The sequence below is a fragment of the Melozone crissalis genome, unplaced genomic scaffold, assembly GCF_028551555.1.
Source record: "Melozone crissalis strain CALT ecotype California unplaced genomic scaffold, PUWL_Pcris_2 ptg000090l_1, whole genome shotgun sequence".
In the NCBI taxonomy this organism is placed as follows: Eukaryota; Metazoa; Chordata; class Aves; order Passeriformes; family Passerellidae; genus Melozone; species Melozone crissalis.
Window position 1 is genome coordinate 2,884,313 of NW_026535867.1, and position 23,375 is coordinate 2,907,687.

The window sequence follows — 23,375 nt, forward strand, 5'->3', positions numbered from 1 at the left end:
TGTGTGCCAAGGAGCGCTCCTGATTTCCTCCTCAGGCAGAGCCTGAGCAAATTCCAGGTGACAGCAGCTTCACCAGCCTTTGCTGCACTGTCACTCCCACAGCCAACCCACCTGGGCTCATGCCCTGCTCCCTGGCCCTGCAGGGTCCTTCTGACTGCACTTGAGGCCTTCTGGAGCTCTCTAAAGGCACTTCTCCATTTAGAGACAACTGTTTCGTTTTTCCAGGTATTTAGTCACTAACTGTGTTTTAAAGCTTTGGTCACAGGGGTCTTTGCAGTAAAGAACAGGCCTATTTATTTTGCCTAACTTGTGTGCCTAAATTAGAATATTTCCCTTTATTTCCTTTTTATCCAGCCTCAAAAGAAACTCCCTTTTCTACACTGAACCCACAGGAATTCCAGGGAAATCACCTTCCTAAGGATGTAATCAGCCATGGTAAGCTGATTTTAAGGCTTTCTGTCACTGAAAGAAGCAGTCTTGTTCCTTCACCTTGTGTGCTTTTTCCTGTTTTCCTCCTCTTCCTTCCCCTAATCCTACCTGTTTCCCACCCATGCTTCCTTACTTTTGACACTTACCTGACCCTGGCTGAGCAGATTCAGCTCATTGAACTGACAGAAAATAAATCCAGAGAAGTAAAAAGAAAAAAAAAGGACAGTTTTCTGATGGGTTAATGAGCTGCATCAGCTCAATGAATATGAAAGCCAGCCCAAGGGTGAGTCAGGATCATGTAGGAGGGAGTGTGAAGAGCAAGGAAGATTGACCCTTTTCACAGTGGAAAGTGATCAAAAGAGCTCAGTTTGTCTCCACTAATGGTATCCTTAGGTGGGAATATAAAGTAGATGCCTGGAAACAGACAGAATTTATCCTTGCTGTTCTGGCTCTGCAGTAATGAATTTATATTTCATTTTCTTTCCTTTCTATGCTCAGCTGGCATGTTCTACCACGATTCATAGCCTGAGAGTGTTACAGAGACCCCCTTCAAGCACAGCATCTCTACTCTGCTAAGAAAATCTGTCTCTCAGATGCTTCACAAATACAAGAAGCACTGGAAAACATTAGGTGTCAACTATGACCTGCCCTGTTATGGAGTCTAGTGGAGAACCACATGAGGGGAGCTCAGAGCAGCACAGCTGTCAGATTGTGAAAGTCAAACTGTGACAATGAAATGAAACCTTGGCTGCTCCATTTTTTGATACCTTCATGTCACAGACATGTTTTCTGAAAAATCCCTTTCCTTAGGATTTTTCCTCCTGAGAAGCTGAGAGGCCTCAGGAACAAAATGTAAACAATGATTATCTGCTGCTGTGGAATGCAACAGGTGCATCTGTGATTCGCTCATGTTGGTTGTTTCTAATTAATGGCCAATCACAGTCAGCTGGCTCGGATTCTCTGTCTGAGACAAAAGCCTTTGTTATTCATTCTTTCTTTTTCTATTCTTAGCTAGCCTTCTTATGAAACCCTTTCTTCTATTCTTTTAGTATAGTTTTAATATAATATATATCATAAAATAATAAATCAAGCCTTCAGAAACATGGAGTCAGATTCTCATCTCTTCCCTCATCCTCAGACCCCTGTGAACGCTGTCACACCTTCACACTTTCTTCATGGCACACTGTGCCAAGCATAAGGAACATAACATGTTCTTCTCAGCAACAATGTCAGTTCAGTGAAACTGAATGTTCTGTGATATATTGAAGGTCAAAGAAAATAATCTTATATTCCATAAATCTGTAAAGCACTGATTACACAATGGGGAAAAAAAAATACACCAAAGCAAGACTTTTTACTTAATGAGCACAACCAACTCCCATTGTTCTTCCAAAACAAAGAGGATTTCTCTCCATGTCCTTCAATTTGGATTAGTAATCCTTATCTAACAGGAGGAGAGCTCCTTTTCTTTTGATCTTTGATGAGCACCAAACCAGCAATTATAGCAATTGCAGGTGTCCTCTCTGTTTTTAGAAAAGTAAATTTTGAATGCACATGGGGCATCTCAGCATTCTCCTAGCAATGTTCTGGAAATGCTTTTGTCACTTCTGCTTCTCCCATGGTGTAAGAAATTATGTGCTCTGCCCCAGACTTTCCTGCTCAGGCAGGAAAGAGCAGAACGTGCATCAAAGGGTTAAATACCATGTGGAGACCTTCAAGGCCCTGAAAATGTAATCTCTATTCTGATTGCAAAATCTGCAGAAGATATTTTACTTCAACAAGGCTCTCAGCCTCTCTTCATGGGTTAAGGAGAAATATTTTCATTTCCTATCTTCATTATCACTTTTTACATTCAGAACACATGCAGACAAATCCAGTCTGAACTACAGACATTAGACAGGTGGGTGCCTGCCCTGGCAATAGTCTGTAAATTTTTTTTTTAAGGAGTCTTTCTGTAAGACTCCTTGAATCACAGTCCTCCAGTGGTCTAACCAGTATCCTAGTTAGCTTTCATCCCCATCATGACAAGTTATGGATTGCATTTCTCCTGCCTCGATTTAAAACTAGTCTGGCTTCCTACAGTTCCTTCATTTCTCTAACCTTCTCCCTTTTTCCTATGATTAACATTTGTTTTTCTGAGTTAAAATTTGTGACAGGTTCCTACCCATGGCCCAGGACTAGTGTAAATAGTGACTCTGCTCTGTAGCAAGGTGGTTTCCTGTTGCAACATCACCCACACTGAGGAAACCACATCTGTTCAGAGACTGACCCATTTTAAGAACAGTTATTTTTAGGCTGTAGAAGATTGAGACAAAGGGCTCAGGTGAGTCCTTAAAAGATTAGGAGAGTAGGGAAAACCTTCTGATATACTGAGATACTGGAGGCAGATGGGAGAAATACCATTTGCAGGTTGCTCTGCTTAGGAGAATTAAATTAATTATTATTTCAAGATAGTTAGGAATTTTTTGTGTTTGAAAATGAAACAGTGCTCTGACAGGAAGGACTAAACAGACTAATGGGTGAAATTGTTGTGGGCTACAAGACAGACTTTTGTACTTCAGTGTGGGCAGGGAGGATGACATCCCCCATCTTCAGTGCTCTTGCCACTCCTCCTGCATGTTCTGAATACTGTGATTTATGGCTCTTATCACAGGAGAGATTAATGCCCTGGCCAGGTTGATCCCTGCCTGCTGCTGTGCTGTGCACACAGATGGACACCTCCAGAGCCTGAGTGTGTGCACAGGGGCTCCTGCCACCTCTGCCCCTTTGGATGCAGCTCACAGCATGGCAAGAGTCCCAGTCCTCCCAGGCAAAACACCCAGAGCTGATAAACTCCTGCCCTGTCCTTCACCTGTCCCTGCTCACCCCTCTCCAAGATGTGGGGATACAATTTGCCAGCACCGTGAAACCCTGGACACAATTTCCTCATGCATTGTAATGTCACAAACAAGGAGGTGATGTGATACCTAAGGTGGGAACCTCTTCAACAGGGAAACTTTGGGGTGAAATGAAGGGACAGCTTGATAAGAGTTCAGACTCAGCACTCTCTGGGGAAACCTTTATTGTTTTCCTGTCACATTTCAGACTGATAAATACCTCTTGTGCATAGAGTTTTGTTGCTCTTTTCTGGCTGGATTAACTGCAATTAAGATAGACTTTCTTTGCATGGAGAAAAGGCTCTGCCCAGCTATTCTGGCTGCAGACATTTTGCACTACAGAACTACGTGGTCTCTTTTTACCTATTAGAAACAGATTAACCTCCACTGCAGAAGGACACTGTTTGTACAGTATTAAAGGATCTATCCAGGGAAAGGTGCAGAATAATCAGCTTTTAAGTACATATTTCACTGATTTTCAGCAGCTTTCCCATGTACACAAACCCATTCCTAGAAATGTTAGGTTTCTTATCTACATTCTAGCAAGTCAAAGGAACAGGAATTGGTTTTAGTTTTCGTTCCCTGTTTTATTCCAGAAAATGTTCAGTTTTTATCTCCTGATGTACTGGTATTTTACGTACTGTACCTTTGAGTAGGGCTCTACAATATGCTAAAGAGAAGGGGGATTTTTTTATGTCTGTCTTTGTAAGAAAACATTATAGATTTATGAAAAAAATAGCATCAAAAAGACCGCTCTGTATTTCTGTCTGCTCCAAAGCAGCCTTAACACAAACCACTGATAAGTCCTGTTCATATGCTTGTGCAGGGAACAGGTTTCCAAAGTCCTGTTCCAGAGAGCCCTGATTAGATAACACATAACAGAGAGAAACCACGGGCTACAGGACTTTGTTTTAATTTGCAGCTCATTAGAGGCAGCCCAGAGCTAACCTAAGCCTCCTGGCTGGGAGATACTGGATCAGGATAAAACCAGGCACAGACAAAATAGCACTGTTTATACTTGATACAGCTGTACCCTGAGTTCCCACAAAACCAAAAAATAATAAGCCACCAAAGGAAGAGGCACTGTCTTCAAAAGCCTCAAAATCCATGCACTCAGATTGCTGCAGTCCTGTACTGGTGGGGGTTCTTGCACTATAAAGGTGGCCAAGAAAAGCACCCTTAGCCTATGGAGGTGACTTTACCCTCCTACAGTTTCAGATAGGAAATTAGACCAAACTCTCCTCCTGCTGCAGAGGATGACACAGGCAAGTGGTGGAGGCAGGTCTCAACCTGTTCCACCTAGACTGGTCATAGGGCTCCCTTAAACCAAACTATGAATGCCACCTTAGAGGTGGGGAGAAATAAGAGTGTCCATGTGTATCTAATATAATTTCTAAATTCATTTAGTTAAATCAGTATGTGTTATGTGAGCAAGGCTTATTGCCAGAAAGCTAATTCTTATAAAATGAGAAATAAGAGTGGTGCCACCTATTACAAAGGAGACATGGGCTGGAACTACAGCTGAATTGCATGATGCCTTCTAAAAATATCAGAATGCAAGGATTAGGTACAAGTGAGTTAATAAGGTGTTGCATTCTGAAGGCTGCTTAAAATTAGCTGTGAATGTGCTTTTGCTTGTCCTAAATGCATTGCAGGAAAAGCAGATTTTTTTTTTTTCTTCTCTCTCAGTCTTCCTTTGAGCTGTCATACTCTGGAAGTCTGGGTCTGTAGGCACTAGAGGGAGAGATACTGCTCTGTTGTTGCTCTTCTTTCCAATCTTGCTCTGAGGTCTGAAGGAATCAGTTCCAGTAAGTGACATTCTGAGGTGAAGCACAGTCATTTGCATACAATTTGTTTTGTTTGCACTATGGTGCTATTGGGCAGTGCTGTGCTTTCTGGTGAAAGCACATATTCACAAAAAGTGCCCACTTTTTGGGATCAAGATCAAATAATTTCCTATAAACCAACAAAACAAAAGATAGAAGGGGGATAGAAGGGGCTACAGTTCTCCTGGCTGAACCCCAACTGAAAATAAAACATTGCCAGGATTTACTGAGATTCTACTGCGTCTTCTGCATTCTACAGCTGTGCAGAAAGGTTACAATTTGTAGCATTTTGCATAGTGCTGCAACTAGCCACAGGCTATTAATTACTTCTGCAATCAGTAGGGCAGGGAATCTTCCAGGCTCAACTGTAAGCAGCATGAACTGTGGGCTACATGCAGTTCTCAGGATGTGGTCTGTGCTCCACAGAAATCTCTGAACCATCTCTCAGCCAGGTGCTGCCTGGCCCCACGCAAAGGATTTCCTGTCCCTCTGCCACAACAGGCTGTGTTTGGGTAGGTGTGAGAAGTTGGTGCTTCCAGGTGAAATACAATCCTTGAAGAGAGAGAATTCCACCCTCAAACTACAATTTCTGATCTTCCAAAACTGGCACTGGCCAAAATTGCTGCTTGTGTGGAAGCCCTTATAGCATCTGAGAACAACCTGCACCTGTTGCCCATTAGCAAAATACCTTATAATCTACTAGAGAACCAGTATTCCTGCACTGCTGCAGATATGGGTTTGCCTTTTTACTGTACTCTTCAATTTTAAGGGACAGTGAATTGTTGCTGGAGTTCACTAAGTCAGCCAAGTTTGCAGTCACAGTGAAACATGTAATCAGCTCTTGAGCCTGGAGCCAAACCTGTTCTGGCATTCCCCGTTGTCAGAGCTGGCATTTTGGAGCTTTGTGACACAGGCAGTGCTTAGATAAGATTCTAACTGCTGCAAAAAATGCTGGTTTATCCCTTCTGGGGAAAAAAATCCCAATCTAGAAGCTGTGCAAGAGGGAAGTTTCTTGGACAGCATCTTAGCCCAGAAACTTCCTTCACATCCAAAGTCTGAGTGGAGGATGGCAGCTCAGACACAATTCTGCATGTCCTTACTTCTGGGAGGGAGGGTCAGCATTTAAACCTCATCTGAGCACAGCTGAGATCTACAAAGAATTTGCAATTAAGCATGTTCTGGTACCCACCTTTGTCTTTAGAGGAGCGTGAGAGTTTGCACTGTCTGAATGTATCAGGCAGCAGCAGCTACACACAATCGAGCTGTCTGCTCCTAAGGTCAGGGCAGAATCCTTCACAGCTGCAGGCCTGCTCCCACTGGGTATGACTAATCACATCCACTTCCCTGACATTCTCTCCATCTCTTTTAGGTGTTTGCACAGATAAATTCTTTCTGCCCCAAAGCGCTTTCATGTTGAAATAAGGGCTCACTTTGTATTTTTTCAGCACACATGTATCTTTTTCAAACACTGAGTAACACCCAGAGATGGTTAGATGGGGAGGAATCGCAGGGTTTGGAAGGTATTGTCAAATTGTCCAAGTCCGTGACTGAAGAGTGCAATTCATCACTTTACCCCCTTGTGCCAGATTGCCAGATCAGGGGCTCTTTCTCCTTTGTTAGCTTTTCAAAGATGTGGGGTTCAGAAAGGATGTCACTGTTTTTGCTCCCGTTTCAGAATTACTTGTGAACAAAGCATTTTTTTATACACAGAAAAAAATGCATCTTCTATGGTTAAAATAGTAAATTGAGTTGTAATTAATTTAATGGCAATAATAACGAAAATACAGTCTTTTGAGGATAGCAAGGTCTTTAGCTGGCTTTAGTGCCAGTCTGACAGATATAAATCAATTTAAAATTTACACTGGATATCAACATTGTTAGTAAAGAAGCCCCAAAAGAAGCTCAGAGTAATACAGCTATGTTCAGTATTAAAAACAAAATCATCCATTTTGCCTTATAATAAGAAAGAGGACTTTTGTGAATTGAAGTAAAATCAAAGATTCTATTTTATGACTTGGAGAATGTTGCTTTTCTTAAGTTGTTCACAACACATAATTAGAACTGGGGTGTACTTTACTACGCACCACACAAGAGATTCTCTGTCTCGCTACCCAGAGTGACTGATGGAGAGCACTCAATCTGTTACTATAGGTCTCATCATTCAAAAAAATAGTTGTCAAACTTAATCCCACAGACAAAACAGATAAGAAAAGAGACATAAAATTATAATTTTAATGCTTATAAATTGGAGGCTTTTTCTTTTTTCAGTTGGTTCTCTTTCTGACCCTTTTAATAAACAGAAAAAAAGCAGAGCACCTGCAATAACCAGCTACAAACCCTCTTCCTTTAACACACACACACAAAATTTTGCAAAGAATGCTTTATTTTTGGTGCAGCAAGCCCTGCATAAATCACAAAACATTGATTTGTGGCTTGAGGTACAGGACTGTCAACAAATTAATTAATTTTAAAAGTACTTTTAATTAAAAAATAATGGCTAATAAAGATAGAGGACATACAATAATTTGTGATTAAAAGGTCACTGATATTTTTCTACTGGACTTTCAGCATAACATTATAGAAGAAGTCTTACATTCATGCAAGTGTTATAATAGAAAAATCTAGTATTTTTTCAGTATTGGTGTTTGATTTAATAGTGACACACGAAATCTTATTAGAATTTAAATATATATCTTCACTTTTATTGAATCATAAGCTCTGTAAGTTTATAATATGTAGCACTGCAATTACTGATACAGTATGTGGGAGCTCTCCCACACTATATCTGATTCTCTCATGTCTTCTAAAAAGAATGAAAGATATGAGACTCTTATTACTCATAATTTATACGGGCATTTGGATATAACATTGCTGAACGTCCCAACACCGTATGAATTAAATGATTAACAAGAAATCTTTGCAGTATATTTGCATAGTATTATTTTTTATTATTTAAAAAAATACTTAAATGTCAAGTCCAGGAGGTGCCTGTGTCATTAAACATTTCTCTGATTTAAAAGCCTGACAGAGAAATGGAATGCCCACGCTCTGAGCCACACAAACACAGGACAGCTCAGAGCCTGCCTTGTAGAGCACAATAAGGTCTGGGCTCCCTCACATTGAACATTCGCCCCAGGGCTCCAAGAACAGTAAATGTTTAACTTCCCTGGAAACAGAAGGTCACCTGCTGTGCTTCCCATTAGCTCTGTAACCCTGTCAGCTCCACAGTTAATAGCAACAGGTTCTGATCAACCAACAAATCCCTATCTGATGTCAGGCTTCTGGGCTCTCCAGTAGGGCTTTTTACAGAGGGGTGCAGTGACTAGAAATGTGGAATCACAGAATAAGTCAAGCTGGAAGAGACCCACCAGGATCATCAAGTCCAACTCCTGGCCCAGCACAGGACACCCCAAGAGTCACACCATGTGCCTGACAGCATTGCCCAAACACTTCTCAAGCTCTGTCAGGTTTGGTGCTGTGACCACTGCCCTGGGGAGTCTGTTCCAGTGCCCAGCCGCCATCTGGGGAAGGACCTTTTCCTGATACCCAGCCTTAACCTCCCCTGACACAACTTCAGGCCATTTCTTTGAGTCCTGTCACTGGTCATGAGAGAGAAGAGATCTGAACCTGCATCTCTGCCCCTCATGAGGAAGCTGTAACTGCAGTGAGGTCTCCCCTCAGTCTCCTCTCCTCCAGGCTGAACAGACCAAGTGCCCTCAGCTGCTCCTCACACGGCTTCCCCTCCAGACCCCTCACCATCCTGATGCCACACAGTGGGGCACACACAGCAGGAGCTGGCCAGGCTGATCCAGAGGCTGGCTGCAATGCTGGGCCATCTCCTTCATCCCCTGTGTCCCTACCACATCCTCCTGCCAGGCTTCCCTCCTTCCCCTGTGGCTCTCAGGCTCCATGACAAGATGAGCCAGGCAGAGCTGCTCATCAAGATGGCTGCTTTACTGTGAGGGTGCGAGGCCCTGCCACAGGGTGACCAGAGAAACTGTGGATGCCCCATCCCGGGAAGCGTTCAAAACCAGGCTGGATGAAGTTCTGAGCAACATGCTCTAGTGATTGAGAGGTGTCTCTGTCCATGGCAAGGGAATTGGAAAAGATGATCTTTAGGGTCCCTTCTCCACCCCAACAGATTTCTGGAACCTACTTGCAGTTCCTTCAAGCTGAAGTTTTGAATTTAGGCACAATGCTCATCCTTCCTCGAAGTACTTGTGTCAAAGAATGATAGCACTGCCAACCTCAGAAAGGCAACAAGAAACAGGAAACTGAAAAAATTCTTTTTCACTACTATTATGTAGGCCAAACAATTGGTTTTGAACTCCTAATGCTCATCTCCATCAGTTAAAAAAACTGATCTTGCCAAGTCTCCCAACAGCACAATTGTTGTGGGCACAAAACTGTAATCCTTGACCTCCTGAAATTTCTCTGTAGCTGTTCTTCCTTTATTTGAAAACATTATCAAGAGCTTCTCTCCTATGCAGCCATGTGAGAGGAGAGCCCAGCACAATCTGTGCCACAGCACTGATTAACTTCTCTCCAAGAGGAATGGAGGAAGGCAGACACACTGAGGATATCCATCCCTCCAACCAATGCTGAAAACTTCACCAAGACCAGGAAGGATTCAGCAGCAAAGTTAAGCTGCATCAGTATTTCCCACCTGGTTTTTCATTAACAAAGTCTGAGCTTGTGCCACTGAAATCAATGGGAACTTTATTACAGACTAAATCAGAAGAGAAGAGATGGGAATAAGGAGGGAAAACAATTAAAAATCCTGTATTTTTATGTTACAGTTCTTATAAAGAGCCTAATGAGATTCCTGTGTGTGTAAGTCAGTATTTTCTTCATTAGTGCAGCTAGTTGGCTGTAAAAAGGAGTACACTGCATTTATTCATGCATGTAGAGTGAAAAAAATAAAAGATTTTCATACATTTGGAAAGAAAAATCTTTAAATGGGCAGACAAGAAATTAAAATACATTAAGTCAATAACTTTTATCATAATATGATTCAGAAAGTATTTATCATTCTATCCTTTATAAATCCTTTAGAGATTAATTTATATAAACAGATATTTCTTTCATCTGTATTGAAAAAAAAACAAACCCTCTCAACTAATCCACCCCCCCAAAAAAAAACTGATAAAAACCCCCACAATCAAAAAAACTCAATAAAGCTTAGGTATAAATACATTTTAGTGATTTTAGGAGTAAAAAATTCCCAGCCAATAATCATCATCCACCCCCAGCTCAAAGGTTCATCTTGCTGTGACTGAGGCAGCCCACAAACCTTGCATGGCTCACAGCTGCAGCAGCACTGCCCTTCCTACCTGGATGGGTTATTGCTATTGTTATTATTATTAAACTGATTACACACTTCTCAGGTTGAAAAATGTTTCCTTTAATATTTAACTTTCCTGGCAAGATACGTGTAAGAGAAGAGGGTTTTTAAAGTCTGCACTTCATACAAAACAAATAGGACCTCTCCTTCTTTTTAGTAAACCTGGAGGAGTTTGGGTATTTATTATGCTTATTTCAGGGGTTTCTTTGTAATCATAAGGCAAGCATTTATGATTTAACACTTGACTGAATAGTGACACAAACCACCCAGGATTTATAGTTTCCTTACACAGTTCCCTTTGGTAACCAGTACACAACACATCAATCTTCAGCTGTTTGCAGACCTCCCCTCTCCCTCCCTTCAGCAGTGCCAGTTGATCTGTAAGGTAGAAATATGAAAAAGTTCCCAACGCTTTGTGTATATCCCCGAATCCCACTGGATGTTCTGCTGCTCATGGCTCCCTTTTCTCTCTTTAACAATGATCTCAAAGGATGATGTTTCACTAGTGCTTATCACTGGATACCCCTCACCGATGGATGATCAGGAAGGGACTGGCCAGCCTGGAGTCCAGCAGAGCCCACTGTTCCTTGACAGCCCCAAGAGCTGCATCAAAGGCACTGTTATAAATGACCAAATCTTGAGCCAAAATTTTCAAAAACTTAGCAAAGATTTATTAATTTGTCTGTGAGACCCAAGTTTGGTCATCGAAACCACCACAGCCAAAGAGTCAGCGTCGAGCCTGGGATCGGCGCCGGGCGAACACGGATCTGACCTCCAAGTGTCAGAGTCTGCCCCGTTCACGCTCGCAGCTTGGCGCAGCAAGGTTTTACACAGTTTATTCTGCACGAGGCAAAGATGACCCAATGTTCTTTGTGTCTCTTCACATGCACCGCTGTTGCTTTCCATGTGCAGAGGTGGACAAAAGCCTCGTCTAGGTGTGTCGTTGGTGTCAGTCGGTATTCAGGTGTATCAGGGTGGCGCCGCTGACTATCTGGACAGATGCAATCGGCAGGGCGATAATCGCTTTCGGGTGGTCCCCGACAACTCGGGGAAACCAACGATTATCACCCTGGAAGTTTCTATTCTTACTTTAAAGCGTCGATGTTTATCTTAACGTGCGGTCCAGGAACTAGATGTATATGAATAAGACAGCTGCTCCCGGCCAGGGTAGTTGAAAAGACATGGTTTGGATTTTACACTATTTTATACCATACATGAATAGCATGAATTATAACTACCATATACTACAGCACTTTTGAGGCACCAAGTCTATAATCGGGTTCTCCTTCACCCTGGATTCAGTAACATTAGCAGATACAGGGGCAGGGAGGGGATCCTGGGCCTCTGCTCAGCCCTGTGAGGATCACCTGGAGTGCTGTGTCCTTCCTGTTCTGGGCTCCTCAGGACAGGAGAAACATGGAGCATCTGGAACGGATCCAGTGGAGGGTAACAAAGATGATGGAGGGACTGGAGCATCTCACTGAGCATAGGCTGAGGTAGCTGGGTCTGTCCAGCCCCGAGAAGAGAGGGCAGAGAGGGGCCCTGATCCCTGTCAGTGTCTGCAGGGACGCTGAGGGCATGGACCAGGCTCTGCTCCGTGGGGTCCAACAATGGGACAGGAGGAACAGGCAGATTGATGCACAGAAGTTCCATCTGAACGTGAGGAAGAACTCCTTCACTGTGCAGTGACCGAGCACTGGGACAGACTGCCCAGAGAGGGTCTGGAGTCTCCCTCAGTGGAGATATTCCAGAACGGTCCGGACACAATCCTGGCCATGTGGTGTGGGATGGCCCCGCTTGACCAGGGAGGTGGGACCAGATGGCGCACTGTGGTCCCTTCCAGCCCGACCCATCCCAGGATAGAGCGGTCCCGTGGCGCACGGGCAGCGCCATCCACATGTCCCGTGTGTGTGTCCCTCTGTCCATGCGTATCCCTGTGTCCTGTGTCCGTGTGTCCCGCCTCCGTCCCCCCGTCCCGCTGCCCCCGCCCCGCCCGCGCTTCCCGGAAAGGTTCCCCGTTCGCTTCCGGTTCCGTGCCCCATCATGGCGGCGGCCCCTGCGCCCGGCGGGCTCTGAGCGCTGCGGAGCCGCCCCGCTCCCGCCGCCCCTTCCCCGCTCCGTCCGTGCGGGGCGAGCCGGGCGCGGTGCCGGCGCCGCCGGGAGCCGTTCCCGGGCTGCCGCGCGGCTCCTGCCCGGGGCCGAGGCGCCGCCGCCGCCATGGCGCCGGTGCAGCTGGAGAGCGCCCAGCTGGTGCCGGCCGGCCCCGCGTCAGCCCCGGCCCCGCCGGCCCCCGGTGCCGTGACAGCCGCCGCCAGCCCCGGCTACCGCCTCAGCACCCTCATCGAGTTCCTCCTGCACCGCACCTACGCCGAGCTCACCGTGCTGGCCGACCTGTGAGTGCCGCGGATCGCTCCGTGCCCGGCTGGCCGTGCCGCCTCGCAGCATCCCGGGAGGATGCGGAGGCCTGGCCGGGATCCGTCCCGGAGCTCATCCGGGGCTGCAGTGGGGGGAGGTGGCCGCGATTTCCCATTCATAAAATGGTTTGGTTTTGAAGGGACCATTTAGATCACCCAGTTCCAGCCTCCTGCCATGGCAGGGACACCTTCCCCTAGCCCAGGTTGCTCGGAGTCCCATCCATCCTGGCCTTGCACATGTCAGGGATGGGGCATCCACAGCTTCTCTGGGCAGCCTGTGCCAGGGCCTCACCAGCCAAACAGGGAAGAATTTTTTTCTATATCTAACCTAAACTTACTGTTTTTCCATTTAAACCCATTCCCCGCTGTCCTGCTCTCATAAATGCTCTTGTCCATCCTCCCACCTGGGCAGATGCCTGTGCAGGCGGGTTGGGTTCTGCATCAGGCTGTGTCCAGAGCACAATGAAAGCTGCTGAATAATCTGTCATAAACAGAGAAAATGACTCTGAGAACTGAGAGCAGCTGCAGATTGGCTGCTTAAATGCTTAAGTCTGTCCCCAAGTTACTGCCGAAAAACCCCAAGTGGAGTACTGGTACTGATATCAATGTCTGAAACCGGAATGTCTAAAACCGATATATTTTCCAATGCTGCAACTGCTTGACTTACCTCTGTAGTTTTCAAAATACCATTTGATTATTTTTGGGAAATAAGTTATTTGCATTTACTTAATGATTTGCTATGCTGATGTTGTTGCATTTGAACTGGCAAAACAAAGGGATGGTTTTGGGCCAAGAAAAACTTCACTTAAAACATTTGGACTCTGAATAAACCTGTTTCCCCTCTTACTTTGTGGGGAAGCTGTGTGTTTCAAGAAGTGACATACAGAACAAATGGGAAAAGGGAGGTATAGCTATTGTACAGTACCATGTCTGGTAAGGGTGCAAACAGGAGTTTGCCTGACATGAGTAAAAGAATGTTCAAACTCTGGAAAGGACAAGGAATTTTGGAGTTTTAGTTTGCTTTGAAAAAACTTCCAAAGTATCAGTCAAGAAGTCCTTCCTGTATGTTTATGGCACATGTAGAGTAACTGATCTCAGCAGCCTCCATCAAACTTTTCAGTTAATTTGAGTAGTTCCAGTTTTTTAGTGACAGGTGACCCATGGTACTATTTTTATATACTTTATAGTTGTGTAGAAGTTCCTGTAACTGAAAGTGTCCAACAAAATTTCTGGAATATAATAGAATGATATATAATACGTCTTCTTTTTTCCCCCTCTCTTTCATATAGATTACCAAGAAAGACTGATATGGAAAGGTGAGTTATGATAAGAGAATCTGTAATACATATTAAAGTATAGAACTTCTTTAGGATGTTAATATTGATATACTGTTGTTTAAATGAAATCTTTTTCATGTAATTTTAGATTTTATGCAAGAAAATAAGCTTTGTCTGTCTTGCTGTCCCTACATAGTTTCAAGATTTTACTCAGCATCCTGACAATATTAAGTTTTGTTGGTGTTTGGATTTATAGATTTTTGGGGTTTTGTTTTGTTGCTGTTAAAGTAGGTGAACTGTTAAGGGTGTTTTTCTCTTTATGAATCTTGAAGCAATGAATTGACAGTAAAGCTGACATGAAAGGGAACTTTAGAATTTATACAGATTCTAGTTAGTGTAATAAAGAAATGTTTTGTTCAGAAGAAACAGTTCAACAATGACAACAAGGTAAAAACCTCTTTTCTGCATTTTTCCATGTTACCTGGTCTTTCTTATCATGAACAGTTTTCTGCTCCTGTTCTATGTGGTTTTGAAGTTTGAAAATTATTAGAGAGCAAATGTAAGAGACCAGAACAGCATCCTGCTGAGATAAAAAGAATCCATTTACTTTTCTGTTTCTCATAATAAATGTTATGAAACTTGTCAGAATATTGTTCCCTTTATTTGACATGTTAATTGACCTAAATTTTTTTACAGAGATATAGGAGCTATGATATTTCTAAGAATCTTAGTAAGAAATTCTGTGTACCAGGGTGATCATTAATTGTTATCTCAAACCTTCCCAAACTCTCATAACATGTGGAATTAATCCCATTTTCATGCAATCATAACCTGGAATGATTACTTGTACCCATTTTCCTTCTGCATAGTGTTTTATTAAGAGAAACTGTGTGGGTTTTGATTTGGTTTAGTGTGAGTTTTTAATTATCACAGTATTTACTGAAGAAATTACTTCTGACCTGGGTCCAGAGCTCCCTTGTACTCATGTGCAGGCTTTTCCCATCTAGATATTTAGCATTTCTAGGTAAAGTTGGATTCTACTTTGTTGGGCAACGACAAAAGGTGTGGGGCAACAACTTAAATCCTACTGGATTAGAGAAAAGAAAATAAGACAACCTTCAATGTACAAGAAACGTCTTACGACTGAAATTGTCTTGAAATTAAATGTTCACATCCTTGTTGGCTTTAACTCAGAACTTCTCTTGGTGGAATGGATTTCCAGCTCTTGGAGGAGCTCATCTGTAGGAATGTGGCTTAATTATCCATATTTTCTCTAGCTTTGAGACTCTGATGGATTCTCTAGTTGGGCTTCAAGCTCTGTTTCTTGCAGCTAGAGCCTGGTCACATGGCACATATACTTTGGTGAATATGGGATGGTGTTATTCTCTAATAAAGTTCACATAAAATATAAATTCTGTACTACAATGCTTATTTGAAAGATGCTGGGGTAAGAAAAACTGATGAGAAAATATGTGTCATGGTGCTTTTTTTTCAGGGTAATTTATTAGTTATCAATTATAGGAATAAATAACTCTTACATGAACTCTTACATGGTTGGATTAAAAAACATCAGTACTGTGGTGGAAAATTGATAGTGCTGAGTTGTGGGGGAAATCCAGGGGCTTTCTTCTGGGCAATGGACTATTGTTATCTTTCTGTGGATGACCTACTTCAGTCTTTGACCACATCACTGTGTTTGTTTCTTTTCCTCATATCTAACTAGTTTTTCACTGGTTTAGTTTGTAGCTGTTGTACCTTGGCCTTTTGCACTTCTGAAAAGTGTCTGGTTCCATCTTCCCTGCAATACCGCTATAGATACTTGAAGATGTCAATAGGATCTTGCCACAGCCTGTTCTTCCTAAGCAGGAGCAAATTCAGCTTCCTCAGCCCATCCTTGTATTACACATGTTTTCTGGAAATGTAAATCCATCTTTTGATCTCACATTGACCACAGATCAGTTCATCCTGTAGAAGGCAATTTGTTGATCAGGGGTGGTTTGCCCTTGGCAAATTTCTGATGATTGTTTCCAGGTTAATTTCATGCTTGAAATTAATTTCATGCTATGTCCTGTTTGTCAGGACAGAGCTTAGAGAAAGATTTGTCCTATGAGATTTTTTCTGAACTGAACTTAGGCCAAGTGACCTATAGGTCCCAAGATCCTCCTTTGCCTTCTTGAAGAAGGACATGGTGTTTGCCTTTTTGCTGTCATCAAGACCTTTGATCACTGTGGGTTTTGAAAATGATAGAGAGCATCTTCACAGTGGCATGGATCAGCTCCCTCAGAATCCTTGGATGCAAACCATCTACTCCAATGGACTTTTTTATGTCAAGCTTGCTTAAGTGGTCCTTAACTTGATTTAATTCTACTGTAGCTAATGCCTTACTCCCCAGACTCAGCCATTAGTCTGAAGGATCTTAAACCTGAGATCCAAATTTAGCAATGAAGACCAAGGGTAAAAAATGCACTGAGCAACATGGTTGTTTGAAAGATTTTTAATCTTTGTTTCTTGTTCTTCTTTCCTTAAGTTTCATCTTCCTTGAATGTTAAATTTTGTGTAGCCCAGCATGAGGTTATGTACCTATAATGAAAGGCAGTGTAGCAAATTTGAAGGCCGTTATGTTTTATTAGAGAAGTAGCTTCCCCATGCAGTTGTCATTCAGAGATGATGGAGGTGGTTCTGGAAGCAGGGTTCTGTCAAATCAAAGTAACAAGTCTTCTCTAACTTCATTTAAGTGGTATTAATGGAACAGTTACCAGAATACTCTGTCTAGATTTGTCAATCATTTTCATTATTAAATTGTTGTGCTTTTTGGGAGCTGGTTTTTTAAAATTTCTTTTCAGTCACAGACCATCAATTTGAATTTTTCCTTCTATTGTGCTGCTTTCACCATAGATGTTTGACATAACTACTGGATTTTACCAACTTCTATGTAGAGTTCATCTTAGAGATTAGATTGCTGGCTTTCTAAAGTCTCACTGTAGTCATCTTTCAAATCTCATAAAGTTTTCCTGAATCTTTCAAAATTCTCAACATGTTGTTTTCATAGTGTGGTTACTGTTAGAGTACTGTGTACGTATAGCAGCTTGTGCACCACTTTAAATCTTAATATCAGGCTGAATGCCATTCCAAAACATGTGCTCTAGAACACAGAGCCATTACTGGCTTAATGCCCAAGTTCTTGGATGAGGTTCACAGTATGTAATGGAAGAAACAGGACCAGATGGTATTAGTTGTGCTTCTGGCCTTACATGTTCATCTGCTACAAGCAGATAATGCTTGCACAGAAGAGTTAACCTCATTACAGCCAGCCCTCTCAGCAGAATCAGGCTCTTTTTGTGTTATGAGTTTGTGTTTTACAGATTGGGATCAGAAGGAGATGCAGCTTCTGTTTGGTAGAGGCCAATATCTTATGCACTAATTAATGTTCTTTTTGTCCAATGTTACTTCAGAAAACCATATCAGGAAAACAGCTTAGGTTTGGGGTTTTTCCAACTAAGTAGAAAACCATGGTGAAATTAGTCAATTGAACACGTAGAAGGGGAGGAAAACCTCTATAAAATGTTGATGAAGTTGTATTTTGGAGTGTATGGTATTACAGGTGTACACAGTATATCTGATGCATCTCCAGTGTAGATCTGTAATAAAGCATGAAAATCTGCCTGTGCCCCTATTGCATTCTCTTTTACAAAAAATAGCTCTGAAGGCATGCAGACATACACTCCTTCATTTTGACTGTCTTGTACAAAAATGGTGGGAGGAATATTGAGAGTCAGGAAGTTCTTACCTTAATTTCTTTGCAAGGCAGGAATAGAAAGCAAAGTTAAAGGATGGGTTTTTTGTGGTCTTCCCCTCACCACCCTATTTCCATATTGTAGCCTACTGTGTAAAGATATTGTAAAAATGCTAGAATTTTGTTTAGTGTATTATTTATTTATTTATTTATTTCTATTGAATATAAGTGTATTGTTACTGTCAGGTCCTGTAATCCTTGGGTATGTTGCCTACTTTAAACTTAAGCCTTGGGAAAATCTTATAAAAGCTGTAACAATAATTTAGTTGAGCTCACTATGGAATTGTTTCTCTTACAGTCATTAATTAATTCCTATTAATATGCTTTTTGTTTCACCAGACAGTCATGATTTGTTGGAATCCATGTATGTTGTTAAGTATTTAAAACAGAGACTTTTTTCCCCCTATCCTCTTAATCAAACAAGCCACTGCATATTATTGATGCCTGCATTAACACAATTAAAAGTTATCATTATAGCTTTTTTTTTTAATTGTCACACAGTTAAATTACAGCTTTATTATATGTCTGAACACTGGCTTAATGTGCCATTTATTTTTTTCCAGAAAAATAGAGATAGTGCAGTTTGCAAGTCGCACTCGCCAGCTGTTTGTTCGTTTGTTAGCCTTGGTCAAGTGGGCTAATAATGCTGGGAAGGTGGAAAAGTGTGCGGTAAGTTAGACACAGTCTGGCATGAAAAAGGCTCTGAGGGATATTGCTGCACCCTCACTTCTTCTTACTACAGAAGTTTGAAAAAATATTCCTGTTTAGAAATTGTATAGTCTTGTTATTTAACAGGTCATGTTCCCAAAAACTCATCAGTGGCATAAAATGAAAGGCTTGTCTGCACATAGTGTCAGAAACGATTTGGGTAAAGATAACCCAATTAAGGACAGGGAAGATGGTGATCTGAGTGTGTTAGTTCTTATTATCACTTTCATCCTGATCTTGGATAAATAAGAATAAAGTCCAGAATGTTGCAGAAAAACAAGCCCCTACTGATTACAAACAAGTATGGTTGCATTCCAGTAGCAATTAGCAGATAAAGAACTGGGTGCTGTACAGATCCCCCACAGCAGCAGGAAAGGCACGTGGATTTTAAGTGTCCTTGCATGTGAATGTAAGCAGTGGCCAGAATATTCATTCTTTCTTTGTTTTGTAAATGCAGTTACTTGAATTGGAAGTAACAGATAAACTAAATATAAAGGGCCATTGATTTGTGCATTTTTTTAATTTGCTTCTTTTTTTTTTTAATTCCCTGTCCTCTACAGATGATATCCAGTTTCTTAGATCAGCAAGCCATCTTGTTTGTGGACACTGCTGATCGTCTGGCATCGCTGGCTCGAGATGCTTTGGTTCATGCCCGGCTGCCCAGCTTTGCCATCCCGTATGCAATTGATGTTCTGACAACTGGATCCTACCCTCGGCTGCCCACCTGCATTAGGGTGAGGAGCTGCCCTGGCTGGGGGGTGTGGGAATCCCCTGCATGATATCAAATGCACAGTAATCAAACTAATTGTCCGTGTGCAGATGGAGCTGTAGCTCAATACAGGCCCAGTGCCAAGGCTCTGCAGTGTCAGTTTCTCATGCAGAACACTTCCTGTTTGAGCAAGTTATGCTTTCCCAGTAAAGCATTCCCTCCATTTATTTAGTTCCACCAAATTTAGTGATTTTATGCAGTGGTCAGTCTTGGGTAAAATGTAATCAGCTAGAAAACAAATCTGAGTGTAAGATATAAACTTCACTGGGCAATGGCCTGTAGTATTTATATTTCCAGACTTCTGGTCTGGCTGGTTTTCACAATTCCTGCTATCAATCTGTTATACTTGTTTGAGGTACATAGACTTGCTTGTGTTTATTGCAACAGGATAAAATAATCCCTCCTGACCCAATAACAAAGAGTGAGAAGCAAACTACACTTCATCAGCTAAACCAGATCCTTCGCCATCGCCTCGTGACTACAGATCTCCCTCCACAGCTGGCAAATCTTACAGTAGGTAAGAACTGCAATTATTTTTTGAAGTGTACATTATTGCAGGCTGATATAAAAGTGCTGTTTTAACACTAAAGCAAAGCTAAATGATAGCTTAATTGAGACCATTAAGGAGCTTCATCTATTAATATGGGATCCGGTCTCTGTATGACATCAAAACATGTGGTTTTCCCCCTGTTTGAAAAATGAGAGCACTGACAAAATTGCTGAAATGTTATTTATTTTCAGGAAGAAATCCTGTGCAGGTAATGCCAAAAAGTTTTAGACATTGTCTTGCTCTTTCAGTAAATGTTCTGTGAAAGTCTTTGGGCTACTTCATCTTAATTAAATTTTATAATTAGTTAAACTGTTAGGTCTTTCTGCAGAAACTCTTTGAACTTGAGTTTAAACAAGTCACTCAGTGTTGCTTTTTTAAGCTGTTTTTATATTCATGTTCAGGCACAGAATTTATTCATATTTATGCATTCCTTTTGTTCAGTGGCTCACCACAGTACAGATCTCTTAAACTGTTTTGGGATCTGTTTTCATTTAGCCCAAACATTAAGACAACCTTTTGTACAGGAAGGATGGCTACAAACTGGACTAGGTTATTGTAGATTCACAGGGAACAGGGTGGGAATGGACCTAGTCCATGCTTTTAACCAAGACAAGGTTAGCCATTTGTAAACCATTCCCCACAGACCTAGATCAAAGGTGTTCCTGAAGAATCTTAGTGCTAGTTTTCTCTAGTCCCTGTGTGAGTGCTTGCAGTATCAGTATTAGAGGTATTTTTGTCTAATGGAAGTATATATGAATGATATATGAATAATATGTCTGAGCTCTTAAGAGTTTTCAGTCAACTAAACATTTCAATGATTACTATTTTCTGGTTTAGAGTGTGGTTTGTTTTAAGAGCGTGCCTGGGGTGCTCTTGAAAATGAAATTTCCTGAGTTAAATGGTTAAATGTTTTGCAGGAATATTGCTAAATGTCTTTAATTGTAAGGGTATATAACATAGTTTGTTAAATGATTGAGAAGGTTGACCTGAATGTCAGAGTAAAGACTTGTACTTACTTGTTTGCTTTGCCTCTCATTCTTTTTATGACCTTGCTTGCATAGTTTTAAAGTCCTTGTTCCCAATTTGTGAAACAGATAGCAGTTCACAGGTGTGAGGATGCACATGTCAATTAGATAAATAATGTGCATAAATTTTGCTTGTTGTGTATATTTAAATTATGCAAAAGATTATCTTCCTCTCATGAAAATGGATTTAAAATATTCTAATATTAAATAATGTTTTGCAGTGAGATGTGTTTTCAGGGCTGGATTTCAGCCTGGGCTGAGATCCATGTTCTGAATGTCATTTGAGTATTGCTGAAAGCATTCATTGTTGATAGTAGCAAAGAATAGGAATATTTCAGCCAGATGTTTTGTTTGTCAGGCTGGTAGTCAGCTCAGTGTTACTCTGTATTACAGAAGCACAAGTGCTAGCAAGTGATCAGATTTAACAAGTTAACCTCAGGACAGTTTGTACATCTCTCTATGCTGCTTATTGACATTGGGTCTGTTGCAGACTGTAAAATGTTCACAGTTGCACGGAAACATAAGCAACAGAGCAGAAATGATAGGGAAGTAATCCATTATGAGTGCCAGGAGCTACCACACTGTTATTTTTCAGGCATCTTAGGAGGCTGAGTGAAATAAAACATTCTTGTCTTCCTCAGCCAATGGCCGTGTGAAGTTCCGAGTTGAGGGTGAGTTTGAGGCCACCTTGACAGTGATGGGTGATGACCCTGACATCCCCTGGCGCCTTCTCAAGCTGGAAATTTTGGTTGAAGACAAGGAAACTGGTGGTAAAGAAAAAATTCAACCTTTACACTTTGTTTTTAACATGGTATTAGTCTCTGACACTGTATAAGTCTTGTTTATGCTGGGTTTTCTGCATATCACTACTTAAGAGGATGAAGTTATATGTACTTGTCCTGTTTTGACCTTGCTTTATAGGCACTTAATACCTTAACAAAGCTATACAGTGAAGTAAAATGACTGACATTTCCAGAGTAAACCAAGAATTTTCTTGTTTTGTTATAATACCTGGCATGAAAATTTCTCGGTACAGTTGTATCTCTTCTATTTTTAACTTATCAATTTTCTGAATTATGTTAAATACCTATTTTCCTGATGGCTAATGTGACTTAATTTTCATTTGCTAAAGATGGTCGAGCCTTGGTTCACAGCATGCAGATCAACTTCATCCATCAGCTGGTCCAGTCCAGGCTGTTTGCTGATGAGAAGCCCCTCCAGGACATGTACAACTGCCTACGTATCCTTCTGAAAGGGGCTTCTGAGTTAGGGGTCTAATGCAGCCTTGCTCTTGTTAGCTGGAAGTCAGGAAAGATGGATTCCCTGCTAAGCTTGGGGGAAATGTCTGGGCATGAAGTTATGGTGGCCTTGAAGTAAAGGATGGCCTTAGAAGCAGTAATTCTCAGGTGCATGTCAAATTTAATTCTGCACACTAAATCAGCAAAGGTGAGGGTGAGGTATTCAAGGCAGCAGGTTGTGTGGTAAGTGAGTGCAGGAGCAGGTAATTTTGGAGATGAAATACAGAGCTGACATGGAAGTTCTGGGAGCTGGCAGTTCTTGCTACCAAGAACAGCAGTAAAGTGCAGTTGATGAGGGTGTGTTAACTCTATCTGTGTGAATAATGAGAGGAGATACAGGATGTGCAGTGATTTTCCACTTGGAAAGGGCAGATTGCTCAATAGTGTGAAATGGATTTCAGTGAAAGTCTGTCTGCAAAAAGAGTCATGTTTTTTTAGGGTGACCATGGGAGTTGGGGTTAGTGGTAACTATAGGGTGGGTGGAATTTCTTTGTTAGTAATCATCTTTTCAGTAAAAGATGATGACAACCAGAAATCTGTAAAATTGGACTGTGACTGTCTTGTCTATCAATCTGTCCTAGGTTAGAATTTAGAAAACCACAAAAACAAACCCCTTTGAGAAATACTTGGTGCTGTTTATCTGTCTGTATCTCTGGATTAGTACATTTGCGTGTTTTCAGACAGCATCTTATGTGACTTAGATGACAAAAGGGTTAATGCAGTATACAGAAACAGCTTTGTGTAGTACACAGACTTCCTGGACATCTTATATTTCCTTAGCTCCATGCATTAGACTCCTTCTGCCTGGCTCTGCAGCTGGAAGTGCTGCATTCCCAAACACTAATGCTGATCCGAGAGCGCTGGGGTGACCTCGTGCAAGTGGAGCGGTACCATGCAGGGAAATGTCTCTCACTCTCTGTTTGGAAGTAAGTTCATTTCAAAGGGATTGTTAACAAACAATTAATGAAATAACAGGAGGGATTATATTTACCAAGTTTGGGCCATAATTTTCAGAATTGTACTTTCTTTTTCATATGAGGCTCCTAAATTCTTGTAATTAAGTACT

The 23,375-nt window shown here is 41.7% G+C and overlaps 1 protein-coding gene across 1 annotated transcript in view; it reads left to right on the plus strand.

The window, feature by feature from the left end:
• The first annotated feature begins 12,692 nt into the window (after window positions 1-12,692).
• The window catches only part of MED14 (mediator complex subunit 14), a 34,546-nt gene continuing 23,863 nt past the window's right edge, over window positions 12,693-23,375 (plus strand). The window contains exons 1-8 of the mRNA XM_054291295.1: window positions 12,693-12,868; window positions 14,179-14,205; window positions 18,523-18,628; window positions 19,228-19,401; window positions 19,824-19,953; window positions 21,653-21,781; window positions 22,144-22,251; window positions 23,103-23,235. Of these exons, the coding sequence (XP_054147270.1) occupies window positions 12,693-12,868; window positions 14,179-14,205; window positions 18,523-18,628; window positions 19,228-19,401; window positions 19,824-19,953; window positions 21,653-21,781; window positions 22,144-22,251; window positions 23,103-23,235 (983 nt within the window). The remainder of the gene's footprint in view (window positions 12,869-14,178; window positions 14,206-18,522; window positions 18,629-19,227; window positions 19,402-19,823; window positions 19,954-21,652; window positions 21,782-22,143; window positions 22,252-23,102; window positions 23,236-23,375) is intronic.